This window comes from Thunnus maccoyii, chromosome 24 (assembly GCF_910596095.1).
Source record: "Thunnus maccoyii chromosome 24, fThuMac1.1, whole genome shotgun sequence".
In the NCBI taxonomy this organism is placed as follows: domain Eukaryota; kingdom Metazoa; phylum Chordata; class Actinopteri; order Scombriformes; family Scombridae; genus Thunnus; species Thunnus maccoyii.
The window spans coordinates 12,852,804-12,870,909 of NC_056556.1; the positions used below are offsets into that span (position 1 = coordinate 12,852,804).

An 18,106-nucleotide genomic window follows, 5' to 3' on the forward strand; every position below is an offset into this window, starting at 1 on the left:
ACAAATCCAAATTCTTAAGCAAAAAGCCAGTTTTCAGAGCTGACTGTTCATATTAAACAATACATTTCATAAGTATCAATATAGTATCAAAATATACAAACAAAAAAGCTGTTAAAACGTATAACCACTGTAAGCTTTACAAGATGTTTATTTAACTTTTTATTTCTTTTTTTATTACAACCTTTTGTCGCCCTGGCGTGTTTGTGATTATTGTCTCAAGCTGTATACACAAGGAGCTGTAAACTTGTTGTATACTTGTTGTTGAGGTGGCCACTGTGCGCCCCAACATCTCCTCTGCACAATAGGGAAATAATCAAGGCATGGAGACACTAGCACGGCCACACACACTATACACTCTCAATTCTTCTTTATGTTACCCTGATATAGGCCTACTTCTTCACTTGCCATGGAGAGGGGAAGTTATTTTTTTCTTAATGTATATATATGAAGCCTCTATATTCTCCCTTCCACTCCTATCACAATCTTGATGCTGCATCAGCATGTGGTGCTGTATACTGTATATTTTCGTATGCTAACAAAATCCATAAGAAACATGTGCAAGCCACAACTGAATGGTATGACTAATTTGAAGTTGTTAACTTTGTAAAAATATATATTGTCGTACTTTATATACTTGGCTAAGTTTAAGAGTTAATTCAACTGGCCCCGGTCAAAGAATAGCTGGTTTCAATGGGTTAGAACTGTCACTGCTGCTAAAACCAAAATTAAAACATATAATATGTTATTTTTATACAAGCATCACACTTACCTGTGTGTTTTTTGTTGTTATTTTTGTTTGCAGCTCAGCCGCTGCATGCCACTTCTGAGTGACGCTTGACAACGAAACTGGATTCTCAGGTCTTTGCACAGGAGCGAAAAGATTGTGTCATAAATTAATTTTGAGCACACATCCTCATTGACCAAAAGTTGTGAATGGTGTTGATGCAATGAAATACTACAGTTATGTCCTTTATAATATCTTCTGAGAACTGAAACTTACACACAAGTAGGCCATGAAGAGGGCATCTAGTGCCATATGCAGTCCTTCAGGGGTCATGGACCTTTGAACTAGTCAAAAGTACCGTAAATGGGGACCTTGAAGCATCCTCTGTACTGTGGGTGCATCCTGTATGTAGTATGTAATAAACAAACATCTGGCAGTAGATTCAAATATGACAAAAGAAAGACATTGTTCAAATATACAGTATGTGCATGTTGCATTCAGTTTGAAAAGCAGATGGCAGATGGTGGCATTCACAATGTATCATATGTTTTAATATGTACAGCCTAATTAAGAGTGTTTGTATGGAAATGATTAAAATGCATGTTTCTGCAACATTATATAGCATACTTAGATTGTAATCATATTTTAATCTCATAAAGCATAGTCAACGTACTTTCACAATGCACTGTGTGCCAGGAGTATGACTGCACACTGCAGTATCAACTGTTAACAGACAGTATTATGAAAGTGACATTAGAACAGACATTCAGGACAGGATTCAAACCAAAAGACACATGGAAAGAGACAAAACATATCTGTAAAATATTTTTTAATGGGTTTGTGGATTATCGAAAAAAAATGGGAATTTAATTTCTTGTCGAGAGACATAACTGCATTTTGATACATAGTGTGGAATAATAAATAATTTCAAGCACAGAACTTATTCCAAAACAGATGATAATAAAACACAAAAACGTAAAAATAATTAGATATAATTTATACAATGGTCAGTCTGAAATACTCTTTCAGAAATTCAAAAGATTTTTAAATTTTTGATATAGAATTATAATAATAGTATTATATATTTAGTTTTCGGGTAACTCTTTATTATATACTGCTTATTAATCTTATCTGAAAAAATCTAGGTGGTAAAATATGAAGCAGTGGTAAATGCAGTGCAATTTTAGTGTCCCTGTATTTTCAACATTTCGAACAAATGTTCCTCCCATCTTACAAGTAAACTGCATTTCAATGCAACAGGGTTGAAATCAGTTTACTTTTACAGTCATTCAGAATTACAATTGAATATTTAGCATGTGAATACAATGATAGCAACAATTTCTTCACTGGACTCAAAGTGACACATGTTTTGTTACATTTCTACAGTTAAATTATTATAGTAACAATTATAAATATCTGTAGTAAAACTGCACTTTATGAACTGATCGAAAGTGAATTCACTCCAGCCCTGTGCAATATAGAGCAAATTAAGCTGTATACTCCATGGCTTCTTGAAACTGCTACATCAAATAAATAATATTGTATTTATGTACATTATATACATTTTAAATAAGTTACATAATGCACAGGTAAAAGGATATCTATTAGGTATACAGTATATCATATTACAAAGGTCTGTGACAGTATGGCTTTGTAAATATACGTTACAATATTGTCATCAGAAAAAGCAAGTGAAGTCAGTGAGGACTGCTTTTCAGCATCTTACTCATCTTTTCAGTTGGAGTGTAATGTAAGTTCGATGTTAAGTCTAACGGCAACAAGTCTTACACTTTAGTGATTCTGATATTGAGATTGTCTAGACCTTATAAGAAAAATATATGACTCTTCCAGCAGCCTCAAAAATAACAAGATGCTTAAAGACAGACTTCTACTGACTGCGTAGGCCACACTAGAAAGCAAAAGGAGTAGCCTCTACTTGCTAAGCAGCGTTTTAAGGGAGCGGGTGAGTGCGTTAGCAATGGCCGACATGGTACTGGAGTGGCGGACCAGGGCTTTCACGCTGTGCTCCCCTGGTGCTCCCACGGTGGCAGCCTCAGCCGCTTTGAGTAAACAGATATAGTTCATGACGACCTCGTCGACCTTCGCCACAACCTCTCTCTGTTGGTGTGAGGCTGAGAGACCAAGCCCCTTAACCAGACACATACAAGCTTCGCAGAGACAACATAGCACCTGGAAGCTGCAAGTTACAGCCAGAAGCATCTCTTCAGGACTACTGTGCGCCTGTGCCATCCTCCGGCATGCCCGGCCTAATTCTTTCGACTCAACAGAGAGGAGCTGCTTGTACTGGGATACATCATGGATAGGCATCTGGGCTCCACGATCGCAGCGACCTACACTGGATCTCACCAGCGCAATGAGCTCACTGGCATCACGGCGGACATCTGTGAAGCCGGAAGGGAAGCCGTACATGCGGTCCTTGAGTGCGTTGATTCGGGCCAGACGGTCACTAAAGCTCATGTTATTGAGTACCTCACCATATAGCTGTTCCCCGGCTGCATCCACTGCTGAGCCACAAGGGAAAATAGCCGATGCAGCAATACTGTCGTTATCAATATCATTCCCACCACGGCTTCGTCTGGGCCTCTCCCACTCAATCTCATCCTCTTCGCCTTCACTCTTACGTTTAAAGAAACAGTAGCTAAAAGGCCCATTGCATCTCCAGGGACTGGTATCCAATTTTTGAGAGCCCTTCATGTGTTTGGCATCTTTCTGTAAAGGAAATGCAACAGATGCCCTTCTACTGTCTATCCTACTACCTGTAGACCAGCATGTGGCGTGGGAAGATACAGAGCCTTGGGAGTAGCTCTTGGAGAGCCGCTTTCTTGTTGGCCTCCGCTGGACTTTGGTCTCACCTTGCTGGGGCACAGATGGTGACAAGGGCTGCTGGCTCCGGCTTCGGGTGGGCTTATCAAAGAGAACTTCCACACTACCAGAACTGGCAGTCACATTGCTAGTGCTGCGTTTGAGCTCCCGGCCCCTTTGCAGATTATTGCTGAAGGGATCCGTCTGTGGCAAGGTCGGGGTAACAGCATGAATGTGGTTCTGATTTTGCCGGGACTGGATGGAATGGATGGAATCCAGTGGGCATCCTGAGTTGCTGGAGCTAGTGTTGGCTTGTGTGGGTAGAGACAAAGGAGGAGGAGGAGGAGGTGGTGGGGGAGGTGGTGGAGGAGGTGGAGATTGTGTGTTGGGAGTTGGGGATGTAATGCAAGCTCTAGCCCCAGTAGATGCCTGCCTGATAAAAGCTGAGGGGTGGTCTCCCCTTCCTAGTGAGATGGGGTTGAGGTCTCGTTGACAACTTACACTGGGGGCAGCAGAGAAACAAAGAGAATCATTAGGACGAGAATGAGGAGTCTGACGAACTGCATGTTTTGCCCTTGGGTCTGATTTGAACCAGTCGTCAGTGTTGCCTGCAGGTTGGCTTCTTGACCGAGGTGGAGGGCGGTTAGCAGTACCCCCACCCTCGCGGTTTACACCTGTGATGAATCCCCCATCACGGCTAATACAGCCATCTCTCTTATACAGTGACAGGAAGTGTTCTGGGTCCATACCACTCCTCTCTAGCTCAGTTTCCAGGCCAGAAAAGGAGCTTCTCCTCTCAGCTGAAGCTGGCCTCAAATCTAGACAGTCATTTGGTCTCTGAGCATGCATATCAGGACTTCTCTTGAGTTTGGCAGGAAGTGTGGCGGAATGGTATGACCGTGGATTTTTATTTGCCATCTGCATGGTGGCTGTATTAGGGGTTACTAAATTTGGGCTGAGGAATGGGGATGATATGGAGGAGGGCATACATGGGCAGCGAGCAATTGTGTTCCCCCTATTCTTAACCATTTCGACAAGCTGAGGGTTGCTAGTGATATAGCGTCTAGTGTCCTTTTTCACTGCCCCTCCCATGCCTGCACTGTGCAGCTTTCCTCCCTGATGCATCTGGCTGACTGTTAGATAGTTTATCAGTTGTCTGTAGGCCTCACTGCCTTCTTTCTGGTTCAGCCCTTTAAAACAGGCCTGTTGTTTAGCATGCAGATCATTGTAGGGCCTCTTGCTTCCAGTACCTGTGGTCTCTTTATGCTTAGACGGTGTGGCTGAGGAGGGACGGACTGGTTCAGCCCCGGCAGCAGGAGGGTGAATGTTGGGCAGCATTTTCCGAAGGAGGGCAGGGTCTGCATGAGGGTGAAGGTCTTTTCCCTGAGTGCTCTGGCCAGGGATGCTGTGGGGAATTCCAGGTTTGCTATCTTCATAGTTTAGCACCCTGAGTAATGAGGAGGAGGAACTAGAAAGCGGGTGCCTTTGCATATGGTGGTGTTTTGATTCATTCATGCCAGGGCCAAGTGGTGAGTCAGTTGGGGTGGCACAGGCACTACTGTTTGTGCTGCCACCAGCATCCAGAGATGAGCACAGAGATCCCTGTAGTGAACTGTGGGCTTCTCCTTGCAAATTTGAAATCCTTTTTGCTAGATGGTACTCACACAACCGTGCAACACTCTGCTGTCTTGAAATCGGCTGATGGTCACTTTGTATGTCTGATCCTTGGTCAGACCCCCCTGATTTAGATTTTTTGGTTGGGGACAGCAACGATGCTACAACTAGATGTTCATCTTGTTCAACAGCCGTAGCTCCATTATCTGTACCACACTCCCCCATGTTGACAACGTCTAACAGGCGATCAGAGGTGGATGAAGCAGGGCGGGGAATTCTGTGATGGTCACGGGGGAGGCTGTTCACCCCAAGGCCCTCGGCTAGGGAATTTTCTGCCAAAAAAGAATTCTGTCTTCTTTGACTCTCCCCTCGCTCACAGAATGAAGTGCGCTGACTTAAGTCAAGATGGCTGCTGCTGCCACCACTCTCACCTCTATGTCCTTCCCTTGTGCTGAAGGTGTTATATTTCCCACTGGAGTCTGCAGACTTTTTGTGATGCTTGCCTCCTGGTGTGGTGGAACTTGGGCGCTGGAGAGTGGAGGAGAGGTTAGTATGGGACCTCACCTCCAAGCTGTCTGGCCCTGATGATGCTGTGTCCAAAAGGGGGCTCTGTCTCGGAGGAACTGCTGGAGGCTGAAGGTGGCGTGTTGGACTACGGGGTTTCTTCTGTATCGTTCCTGCTGTACTAGGTGAGACGGGGAATTCTGTTTTTTCCTCAAGTAAAGGTTGGTATCCTTCCCTTGTGGCCACCAAAAGACGCATGTGACTCTCGCTGAGCCTGTGAGTAGCAGCCAGTTCAGAGATTTCGGTCATCTCTGAGGAGTTGGTCTCGTTGCCAGAATCTGAGGAAGACTCTGGACTAAAGCCTCGAGATGTGTAAACACCTAGAAGATAAGAAGTAAAATATGGGTCATTCAAGTAAAAGATAATTGCTTTTAAATGTGTACTGTTTTAAATATTACACAGGGCTATGACAACATATATATGAAAGGGCACATTATTCAAATGTTTTTTGTTCAGGTGGATGTGTTTTGATAGTTTACTAACTCAAGGGGGCAAGAGGTTACAGAGAATTAAAGCTAAATGGTAGAGAGAGAAACCCATTAGAGGAAAAAAACTCAGGATAAAAAGAGCAAATGATAGCTTTGATAAAATGAACACAAATTAAATCATTTAGTGGTCTAAATGATATTAAATTAGAGAATCAAACATCATAGACTGAGACACAGGATTTATTTGGGGTAGGTTATGCTGGAATCTGAGTAAAAATATCAGAAAACCACTTATAAACAAAATACATGAATAATGGCGATCAAACATTACTGCGCTTGCATTAGTATTCAACAGACCTGGATTGTTACTGTTGGGTGGTGGAGGGGGAGGCCTCTGTTCAGATACAGACAGAGACTCAAGTGCCTGTAGAGTGTGCATGACTGCATTTTCCAGCCTTCTCTCCCCTCCCCTGCTACTTTCTCCCTCTCCACGTGTTGGAATGGCATCAATTAACGATACCGGTATATCATCATTGTCGCGTGTGCTTAGCGGCCTTCCCTCGGGTGCTGCGTCCTCATCTGAACTGTCCCGAAAGCCTGGCGGTGGAGCTGCGATTGCAAGATTGAGCGTCTGCAGCAGTGTGTCTTCTTCGTCATCGTCAACGCCGTCGTCTCCCTCAGGAGGAGGCAGTGATGTCAGATCAATGATGTCATCAGTAGAACCAGAAAGCGTGAGGAAGGTAGCTTTGCCGGCTGCCGTGGCTAACCCTCCTCCTTGGTTACCGCAGTTTTCATCTCCACCTCCTCTGTCATCACCCACTGGTGTCCCCCCAGTAGAGTCTTCTTCGCATGAAGCATCGTCGTCGTCCTCTGCATCATCCGTTGTGTCACGATAAAAAAGATCTCTTAGCAGTGGCTCCTCACCACCTTCCTCACTTATAATGTTACTATAGACATGTGTCAGACCACTGAATTGAAATGGCACCCTATCCTGTGACCGAAAGTCTGTATTGTTGTGCAAGTAGAGCGGTCTGTGTTCAGGTACCTCAGGGCTCTCTAAAAGTCTTTCATAGCCTAAGTTCTTAGTCTTGTTCAAAGGTGGGTCTCCTCCGAAAATAAATGACACTTTGGCGCTCCGAGGTGAGTCTTGAGATTTGTGTCTGGTAGCGGGGGGAAGAGGAGGGGGCAAAGGACTTCTCCGTGTCCCAAGGTCTCTGTCAGGGTTTTGGGGTTCATGGAAGTATGGAGAGATGCTGTTTTCTCTCTGAACATTGTCTGAATATTCAGAGTCCCTGTTATAGACCTCTCTCTGGCTGGGTGATGGCTCCTCGTTGTCCCCCAAAGATGTGCTGTATGGCCACTCCAGGACACGATCCTGACCTGCAGACAGCAGCAATACATAGTTTTATTACTTTTTTTGTTTTATATTTTATGTTGATTAAATTTTAAAGGAATTGCCTCCTCCTCACTAGACTTTTGAGTACTCTCTTCAAGACATTGGCGGTTTTATGGAGCACTGTAAAACATTAATATTTAAGTCATTTAATCTAGCCTTAAGTCTTTTTCTTCTAAAATGTGTCAGAGCGAGAGTGTTCATCAACTTCTCAATTTTTAATGTTTTTTTATGGAGCTTTCTGCCAGGTCAAAGATCATACGTTTTGTCTCTTCAACATTTGCATCACAAATGAATTTGACTTTTTAAAATTGTAATTATGGATAGAATCTGGTATATGATCTTGCACAGAGGCTTTGAAGATTCAATTTTTGTAAAAAACAATAGCATAAGATCTCTTAAAACTGGGGCTTTCATTCATTTTTTTTTATCCATACTATCTTGACCACACACACATATGTGCACACATGTTAATAACTCACTATTGTCATCCCCTCCTGTGCTATTGCAGTGGGCCATGCTGAAGATAGATCTCCTTGAGTCCACTAGGAGGCGATAGTAGCCTGCTGTTAGACAGGCCAGATTCATTGCATCACTCGACTCCATGATCAGTGTGATGGGCTGTAAAATAAAACAGATGGGGGAAGAAAGAAATGGTGGAAAGGGGCAGAACAAGAAAAAAAAAAAGGAAAGGATAGACAGCAGATGCTATAATTTGTGTAGGACAAAATACTGTTTGCTGGTACTTCTGTTTGCAGGCAGAACTGAGCTCACCCTGACATCAAGAACATGCAGCTCCAGTCGGACATTGGTCTCATCCTCAGTGAGGATCTCGATGCGGTTGACATGGCTGAAGTCAGCCAATAGGGCCACCAGGTTGGTCCGGGTGTTGATGACATGACTGATGCCATAACGAGGGCCCACTAACAGTGTCACCTCTGTCTGTTTCTCCCCTTGCTACAGAAAGTAGTGTGTATGAATAGGACAGTTAAAAGCAATTCAAAAACCAATCAATTATGTCAAACTTTTGTCCTAAAAGGTTTTAGCAACTACAGAGATGCAGTTCCAAACTCAAGTTTGTTCTCAAACTTTAACAAATCCTTTCCAGAACTAATGGCCTTACCAAAAGTATTGATTTGAACTCCCTCCCTCCATAGAGTCTGAGTTCACTGAGGTACCTCAGGTAATGCACCTTGGCCTGCAATGCAGTCAGCTGGACAGGGAAAAGTGAGATACATTAGTAAGCATACAAAATTCATTTCAACCTGAACAGATGCATTTGTCTTCTAATGAATCCCAGGATGTAAAGCACTCTTTTATCTGGACCACTGATTTTCCATTACTGCATATCCCCTATCATTTAAATCTGATCCAAATCTAAGGAGCCGCTCCACTGCAGTAGTCTTTATGGCTTGCTTACGTGGATATGTGGATCCCTCAGTATGGCCACTTTAGGTCTATGGGCCTTTCAAAATTCAAAGCACATGGCTGAGGCTTCCACTGCAATGAGACATGTACTGTATATATGCATGACCTGACAAGTTTTATATATTCACTTCTATAAAAAGCAGATTATGTTTTTTTTAATTTACATTGTTTTTTTGCATTTCTTTTTTTTGTTTCTTTTTATATGCAATTTGCATGTTGTAAAAAAAGATACATATGGTTCTTTTTTGAATGTCTGTACATTTGTAATGTAAGAGCAGTTGAATAAAAACGATTGCAGTTATGTGTCACCAGACCTGCATGCTACTCTATCTACTGTACATTGCTCTGATGTGGTGCTTACATGTGAATTTAAGAATATGCCTAGTCCACAGTATACTCCAGTAATATCTTACCTTGCCATTATAAACAAAAGATTAATGGAGTGTCTGACCTTGCTGGTTAAAACCAGACATCTTCATGAAAAAGTAATTTTTATTTATTTATTTTTTTTTATGAAATTCTTGCTCAGCCTTTGCACAAAACTGAGCAAGCAGCCTCTTTTGATGAAGGCTGAGTGATAACTTTAAGACCGTAATGAGAAAGCTGATTTGGAGCGTCAACATTTGAATTGCACATCAGTTCACTGGTGCTGCTTGGCTGTATTTCTCCCTAATGGATAGAATGGATATCAACTGCCACTGTGAATACAAATCATTAGCCAGCACAACATACTGCACAGGCTCGGAGAGATCAATATCCTTCTGCTTTGACTGACATTTTATAGACATTGTACACATATATGCAGTGCATTATGCCTGTGACTGCATGACTGAAAAGCTGGGTAAACTCTGTTCTGCAAATAAATTGGATGAAGCTGTATTAGATAGATATGTTGGGTATAGAGCAATGCTAATTTGCCTGCTTGTATTTGTTAACTAGTCACACTATGCTACATACTGTGAACATACTCTCTTGTGTCCAGATTAACATACAAACATTTACTGGGTTGGGTTGAAATGTAACCCTTTTATAGCCCCACTTACTGCTGTTCTGTATTTCCAGAATCTTCAAATACTCTGGTAACCATCTAGATGAAAAGAAAATCTGTCTATTGCGTGATACAAAAATATTTTTCACCTGTTTTCCAAGTTGCATTCTTTTTTCTAATTCAAACAAAGATGGTAGCCAAAAATGACAAATCTCCTTGCTCAAATTGTGCAGCATGAACTGAGATTGAATCAGTTATATTGGTATAAATTGATGTTTCTTTTCAATATTTAATATTTTCATACACAATCATTTGTTAATATTTTGCTTCTGTTTCACAAAAAGAGCCAGGAAATATGTCATTTCCAGCTACCTGGATTAGTAAATACAGTCACAATTTGGGAAACAGATTAAAAGTTTTTTCATTGTGCAGCAGATGACATATTTTTTCCTCCGGATGGTTAGAAGAGTATTTAAGGATTCTGGAAATGAAGATAAAACTCAGAATAGAGGTAAGTGTTTTTGAACAACCTTCTGTTTTTTTCCAAAGATCGCTGGTTGATCACAGGAGAATTAGATGCTTGTCTCTCTGACTCAAATGTAATGGTGACATATGGGAGTCACAAACTGAGGCCAGCACTAATATATATTATATATAAAGGAACAAATCTGATTTATCCATACAGTGCGTAAGGATTTTGTGATGGATGTCAGATCACATTCATCAGTTATACGATGGAAAACTGAAGAGGGACATAATTTAAATGTAATGACGCTTTTAGTTGGACTTAAAATAAACTACAGTGCCCATATTCATCACAATGAAGGAACATGTCAGCCAGTGCAACGGCGTGGTTAACCAGTGTGTTTCCAAATGTCAGTCCATAGATCAACTATAAGTACTGCACATTTAACTACAGCAGGAGTAGTGTAGTGTTGTCGGCAGAACATGAACACGCTTTTCAGTGTACTTTTTTGGCAAAAGCACTTATAATTCACTTTGGAAGAATTTGTGTCTTCTCTAAAAGAATTCTAATTTTCTGCTTTAAGTGCTACTCACTTTTTCGGGAACATCATTTGCATGACAGCTGAAAGGAAATGACTTGCTAAAGTTGAAACTGTTGCACTGTTGTTAATTGTTTTGACATGCGTAGCTGCTGATTTGTTCGTGTCAAAGTTAAAGCGGGTGTTTGAGAATGAGTGGACCAACACCTGCTTGTATAGTCAAAACTGTTTCACAAAGAGCAAAAAAGTTCAACTGTAGTTGCATCAGCGGCCGCTGACTGAGACATGTGTGTGAATATGAATATCTTATTATGCACACAGTTTGAAAATGCATATTGCTTATTATTCACATTAGCATTCAAGGTCTAGCTCGACAAAGGGCCCTAGGTTGACAAGGGTGAGAACCTTTACAAGGTTGAGCATGGCAGCGATGCTATTTTAGGATATTGCATCAGAAAACAGAGAGAGTGTGTTTGTGTGCATATGTGTGTGTGTCAGAAGTTTATTAACAAGGGCAAAGAAAGACGAAGGGAGCTGGTTACTTTTTTCCCTGGAGGCACGAGGTTCTGGTTGGTCTTGAGGATGTGCGTCAGAGCTTTCTTGATGTTTTTCTCCTTCATGCTGGACAGCACGGCAGGAGGCAGGAACAGTGACAAACCCCACTCCTTTCTGTTGAGAGGAGATTGATTTCACTATTAAAGTCATCCATGGGAAAAAAAGTACTTCCCCTGGACCTGGGTTAAATACTTAACAGTCAAAAGCTAGACTCTGGATGACATAAACTCTCAAACACGCTGTTAGTAACGGAACACAACATTGAATCAACTTTCAGAAGGAGAACTTTTTCTGTGGAAAGTGCTTTGTCAGTAGGACAACATCCCCAAAATGTTTCTTAGGTTTTTTAAAAATTGGTTCGAATCAGGATGAAAATGTACATGGATATCATGCAAAATGCATGATATCCATTTCTGCTCTCAAGTGTATCAGCCTATGCACACTCATTGTTCCACATGGCTCCAAATGTGCATGTTTAATCTTTAAATCGCATAATTGCACGCAAAAAGGATTTTGTGCAATTAAAAAGCACTTCAAGTTTCCTGAAGCTGTTGTAGTTCTGTTTTTTATACTTTTACTTTTTGAGCAAAGATTTGATATATGATATATTTATATATCTGTTTCCCATCGCCTCCCTAAAAAAGAAAGATAGTAGTTGTAATACCTAACCTAATATGAAACAGGGTACATTTATCTGTTCTGTGTCTGAATACAGTACACTTAATATACCTGAATGATGTAATTGTAAACTATTTGAATACTTGAATGGTGAATGCATATAAAATCTACACTACCATTGTCATTGTCAACTGTGGAAGTACAGTACATGCATACTGTTTCATAGAAATCACTTTTAAAATTGGCACCATGACGCAGCTATAAACCTTGTTCCATAAATAAAAACATAATAAATTGCAAAAAATTGTAAAATTAAAGTCATAAAAAGCTTGTACATTTTTGGGATCTTTTTTGTCAATAGACAAATTTCAGTAACAGCATGGGAAGAATGGTCTTCATTTCAGACCTGACAATGCACAGAAAGTGAGAGTGCATGAGAAAACAGCAAGGCTTCAATCTGTTAGATGAATAGCCGTGAGACTAGATGTGTGACTGAAAGAAAACTCAAAATAAAAGCTAGTCCCCGGACGTGTATAGATGAAGCTGTCAAGGTAATGACACACAGGCTGACGTATTGTATATTCATTTTGGAACAGAGCTGTGCGGAGGTGCACACTATCATCAACGTCTGAATGGATGAGGAGTTGGTGTTTGTATCGTCATTGTAAAAAAAAAAAAAAAGCACGTGTTTGCTTTGATGGGAGTTTAGAATTGTAGGCGACACACTGCACATTTGTACTCAGGATCAGCTTGATTTCCTCTTTGTGTCATCAACCCTGACAGCTCTGTGGGATCTAGTATGTAAGAAGTGCCTTTTCAAGGGCACCTCACTTATACCACATAGCTGTATTTTTTTACTAAATCATTAGTGACAGTAGAGAGCTGACAGGAAATAAAATCGGCTGTTCTGGAAGGCCGTGATATGTGACACAAGTTTCCATTTAGTGTGGGGGACTGTGATGTGATTGTTTAATGAACAAAGTTATAAAAAAGATGTCACCATCTTGTAGACCCATCAAAGAAACTTTTTTAGAAAAAAGCCTATTGTTCATTATTGATAGAGGAGCTCCAGGCATTACGACAGTTCATGTTAACAGTGTCAAAAACACACACACAAACTTACTGGATGTATTTGAGAGAGACCTTCTGGCTTTGTCTGGTCGTCATGGTGAGGATATACATCTGCAGCGCGGCCAATCGCAGCGCGGCATCATACTTCAGCTCCGGACCAAACCGCTCAAAGACCACATCGTTACAACTCTACAGCAAAGCAGGAAGTAACACAAGTTACATAAGGATCCTAAAGTCAGTTTTCGGGGCTTATTCGTCTCTCTAAAGAGCAATTCAAGTAGCAGTGCACCCCTGCTGAGCTGAAATAAGTTGTTCTCAACCTTTGTGGCTTGAGATTCCTTCAAAGGAAAACAGTTTTTAGGAGTGAAGGACTCAGAAGCACAAAATGAATGAACTCTGACAAGAAAAGATGATTAGCTTTCCTTCTCTCAGGCAATTTCACTTGACTAATTATCAGAGGAATCCTATGGGGAAGCAATTTATTTTTTTGGATAGAGGGGTAGTTTATACAAGTGATTTTATTTGAAGACCTAAATTGCAAATAAAGATTTTGTCTTGAAAGGATCCATTCTCTATCTAAATGAGTAATGTAATCACATTATTCATTATTTGCCTGTTATAGTACGTTAGTTTTACTCTCTGTAAAGTCAATTGGAAGACTTTGCTAACGCTACTGCTCACCTGTACATAGAGGTATTCAAACGCCACAGCGTCTCTCCGAAGCAGCTCCACGGGGTCCCTGGGCACGAAGCTGATTCTAAAGAAACACTTCATCTTGTCAGAGCCGGGCCTCTGAGTCACCTGGGGTCACACAGGAAAGAAAAGTGGGAGATAGAAAGAGCAAGGAGAGAGGAGAAATCAGATAAACATTTGGAGGCAGAGAGATAAAGAGAGGAATAGCACATGCACTGATGAAGAAAATTTAAATAATAGCATATTGCTGGTAGCAGTAGTAGTAGTAATTGTAGAAACATACAAGTTTCACAAACAGTAGTAATGCAATGTAATGTCTATTGTAATGTACATAAACAGTAGTAGTGTAATATAGTTAAATGGTTATAACAGAAAGCCTGCGTTATAAACTGGGGGCAAGCAGGATCTGGGAATCTATCAGGCAAGGCATTATGGGAAATGTAGGATAGTGTTTTTTGATACAGTCAGGATATTTTTCATCTCTCGCAAGTCCTCCAGCTTTATAGAACTGTAATGTACAACACTCTAAGTAAAAGTGGCAATATTATAATAAAAACATCATCCATTGCAGGTAAAATCCTGCATTATAAATTGTATTTGAGTAAATATGCGGAGGTGTTATCAGCAAAATAAGTGAAAACACTCATACTGAAGCAGAATGGGCTCTGTCAGTGTTATGTTATTATATCTTATATTATGTGATTATTATTATTGATGCACTGACATGTACTGTAGCAGCATTTTAATCTTGTCACTGCCCGAGAGGGAAGAGATGATTTTGACCCCTTTGGGGCGTAAAATCTGCAAAGTAAATAGCTGTCAAATAAATTCAATGCAGTAAAAAGTAGAAGATACATACAGATAAAATTCTGTATGTAGAACACTTGAGTCAGTCACTGGCGATTATAGAAGCAGTTGTAGCACTGGCAGCAGCAACATTAGTGTCATGTTATTGTGGGCCAGTAGTAGGAAATAATTGTCCCCATATGAGTGTTATTCAAACCACCTAACCTAAAGACATGGTTGTGTAATTCAGCATCTGTAACCCAGAAAAAAAAAGAACTTGCTTGCAGTGGTTGTTTGTGCATTTGATTCCATTTTTTATTAAAAAAAAAAAACAACCACAAGACCAACATCATCCTTTAAATATTGAACATATTTTATAAATTATTTAATGTGCAAGCGTAGAGAGGGCGAGAGAGTTTATTTTTCAGTTCAACGACTACTAGCCTTCTGCCATACACCTGTCAGCACGGATGATACTCTGGTGTATTACAATACAGTGTGTGTTTCGTCAAGTGTGTCGGAGAAGTGCGGCTCTAAAACATTCATCTGCCATTGTGTGTGTGCCACGTGCAGAGCTTCACATCTGAACTGTGTGGTACGAATATTAAAATTGTCCTGTTGTGATCCTGCAACCTCATTAAAGTGGAGCGGGCACTGTGGATGAGTGTGTACATGGTGTTTGTGCATCTGTGTGTGTGTGTGTGTGAGTGTTTGCGTGTGGGAGGGTAGGTGTAATGTGAGCTGTCGCCCCTGCTGTGCCAGTGCTGATAAATGACGCCGGGGCTCCAAATGCCGCTTGAATACTGAGCAGGAATGTACGCGTGTGAGTAGGTGTGAGTGTGTCACACAAAAGAGGAGACAAAGAGAGAGTAAGGTGGGAAACCGAATAAGTGAATGATAGTAGGAAACATCTACCTGAGTAAGCATCTCCTGTTCGTGCAGGAGAAGCAGTTTGCTTCCAGAGCCTTCAGTCCTGTGCTCCAACATGAGGGAGAAATGCTCGATGCATTTGATTGACAGTTTCTCTTGCAAGGTCAGGATCACATCCTGAAGTAAAAACACATCAAAAAATATTTCTTTAAAATAGCTGTCTACTGTCGCTAAATGACATATTGTGTATGCATGCTGTTTTTGCAGCTAGTATACAAGAAATTAATGTACTTTTAAGTTTTGTACTAACAGGATATGATGCAATATGTGCACCACTGTGACTATGAAATGCCACTGCCAATTAAACTTAATTAATAAAAAGCAAAGAGAACACTTGTTTTGCTTCCTTGAGCTATTTCAACATCATCTGCAAGTTTGAGTCAGTTTTTTTAAGATCTCAATGCTCCTATATGTCCTTTGCTTTTCCTTTCCTTTGCATTGTGGGGCAATAGTGTACATCAGCACCACCATATGTAGCATATAGATTATTTAATATTAACAAAAAAACAGTGAATTCTGTCCTTTTTAACTCACCTATGGATGAGTAGGTTCCAATGACCATCTAAGGGTCAAGAAGTTAATAATATTTTGAATCAGTATTAGACTGAAGGCCATGTTAAGATGACATTTTATTAGCGTGAAGCTCAAAGGGAAGTTAAATTCCATAGTGGGAGCCACAGTGGATTGCAACTGAATAAGAATCAACAAGTCAAAAATGGAAAATATGCTCTTTGCCACCTTTCCTGAATAAATGAGGTGCTCAAGCAAATGGAACTCAAAAAGTGATTGAATTTCATGGTTTATGTGTGTGTGTGTGTGTGTATCAAGACACACAAATTTGCACTCTAAATGAATTTCTCTCTCTGTAGATGCTGCAGAGACTGCTAATTTCGTTAAGTGTGCCTTAAGGGGTGGATTGCACACACACAAACACGCACACACCTTGATAGAGGTACTGCTGTCGAAGCGAAAAGACTTTGTCTGCCCGTTCTCCAGGTAGACCTTCAGGACATTTGGCATGAACAGAAGAGAATTGTCCTTCACCGGGTTCTGCAAAGGAGGAATAGGATCAGTCTTTTCATTCTGGTACTTGCTTTCACTTTAATGCTCTAGCAGACATGTGAGGTTTAATACGTGAAAGGAATTAATGAAATTATAGATAGTGTAACTGAGAGTCTAACACATTCCTGTGATTGTCTTATTTATCTGGAATCAGCTGAAATGTTTTTACGTGTTAAGTGTGTTAAGTGACAACCTTCTGGCATTGCTTTTATAGGTCATACATAAGTGAGTTTGTGTATGTGTGTGTGTGTGTGTGTGTGTGTGTGTGTGTGTGGTAGAACTGACTGGAACCTGGCCGTTTATAATGACCTCCTCTGCAAAGCGCACTTTGACCGGATTGGACTTGAGCATGGCTTTTTTGGCTGCACTGATGAACGCTGATTTAGGGGACTAAGAGGCAACCGTCCAAAAAGAGAGACAGAGAGAGAGACAGACAGAGGGAGAGAGCGCAAGAGAGAGAGAGCAGGGGGAGAGGAAGACAGAGAGAGACAGATGGATGGGGAGAGATAAGGAGAAGCATAAACACATGCACAAAGCAAGAGAAAAAAACAGTTTTTATGCACATTACAACCATTTGTGGTTTTAAAGTTCTACTCGTAACTTTAAATGAAGTCCTAACTACCATCAATTTTGGTCACCAGAAACACAACCCTGGTGCAACATAACACAAACTTAGGAGGAGCTTGCAGCAAAATGAATAAATTTAGCTGGAGGAACACAGGATCATCATTTTACCCCCTTTAAAGGATAAGACTGCTGTCATTCTGTATTTTTATAGTTGTTGACAAATCCGATGAAAAGACCGAAACCCAGCAATCTGTTAGTTTGTCTCTCAATTATCTCCGACTTCCATACCATGTCTGTCACACTCAACGCCAACAGGTCACAAATATATGGTTTGGGAACTATTAATAGTGGTGGATTGATACACATTTGGTGCTCTAGGCTGGATTGACTACAAACAAACAGCAGGTCCCATTGAGTTTCAAAGTTCATTCTTGGTCTTGGAAACAGCAGTTAAAAAACATTCTTCTTTAAGGGCCATTTAGGAGCTTTCAATCATATCACATGATTTTCATCAGCACAAATTAGCAAATTTCCATATTTTCTGAGCACTTTAAGGACTTCTCGCCCACATTAGCTAAGTTTATTCTTGACTTAATAAAACAATAAAAATGATATTTAATTTATATTTAATTTAACATTCAGCAGAAGCAAGCAAACTCCATCTGCTGATGAAGATCACGTGATACTATCTAAAGCTCAAGAACAGCTACTAAATGGAGCTTGAGGTGAGATTGTTTGGTCATCTTCTGTGCCCATGTTTATCATAATGAAGGAAGATGTCACCTAGTGAGACAGTGTGGATCACTGGACAACAATGTTGATGTTTTTGGACAACAATGAAGGTCTGTGGCACAGAGG

The 18,106-nt window shown here is 40.7% G+C and overlaps 1 protein-coding gene across 2 annotated transcripts in view; it reads right to left on the reverse strand.

Annotated features, from left to right (window-relative positions):
• Positions 1-1,334: 1,334 nt before the first annotated feature.
• Positions 1,335-18,106, reverse strand: part of LOC121892341 (FERM and PDZ domain-containing protein 4-like) — a 72,917-nt gene continuing 56,145 nt past the window's right edge. For both annotated transcript variants that reach the window (XM_042405341.1, XM_042405342.1), the window contains exons 6-16: positions 16,967-17,071; positions 16,562-16,669; positions 15,605-15,736; positions 13,892-14,011; positions 13,263-13,399; positions 11,509-11,635; positions 8,670-8,759; positions 8,321-8,503; positions 8,029-8,167; positions 6,511-7,533; positions 1,335-6,045 (exon numbers count right to left, since the gene is read on the reverse strand). In XM_042405341.1, the coding sequence (XP_042261275.1) occupies positions 2,657-6,045; positions 6,511-7,533; positions 8,029-8,167; positions 8,321-8,503; positions 8,670-8,759; positions 11,509-11,635; positions 13,263-13,399; positions 13,892-14,011; positions 15,605-15,736; positions 16,562-16,669; positions 16,967-17,071 (5,553 nt within the window). In that variant the 3' untranslated portion in view covers positions 1,335-2,656. The remainder of the gene's footprint in view (positions 6,046-6,510; positions 7,534-8,028; positions 8,168-8,320; positions 8,504-8,669; positions 8,760-11,508; positions 11,636-13,262; positions 13,400-13,891; positions 14,012-15,604; positions 15,737-16,561; positions 16,670-16,966; positions 17,072-18,106) is intronic.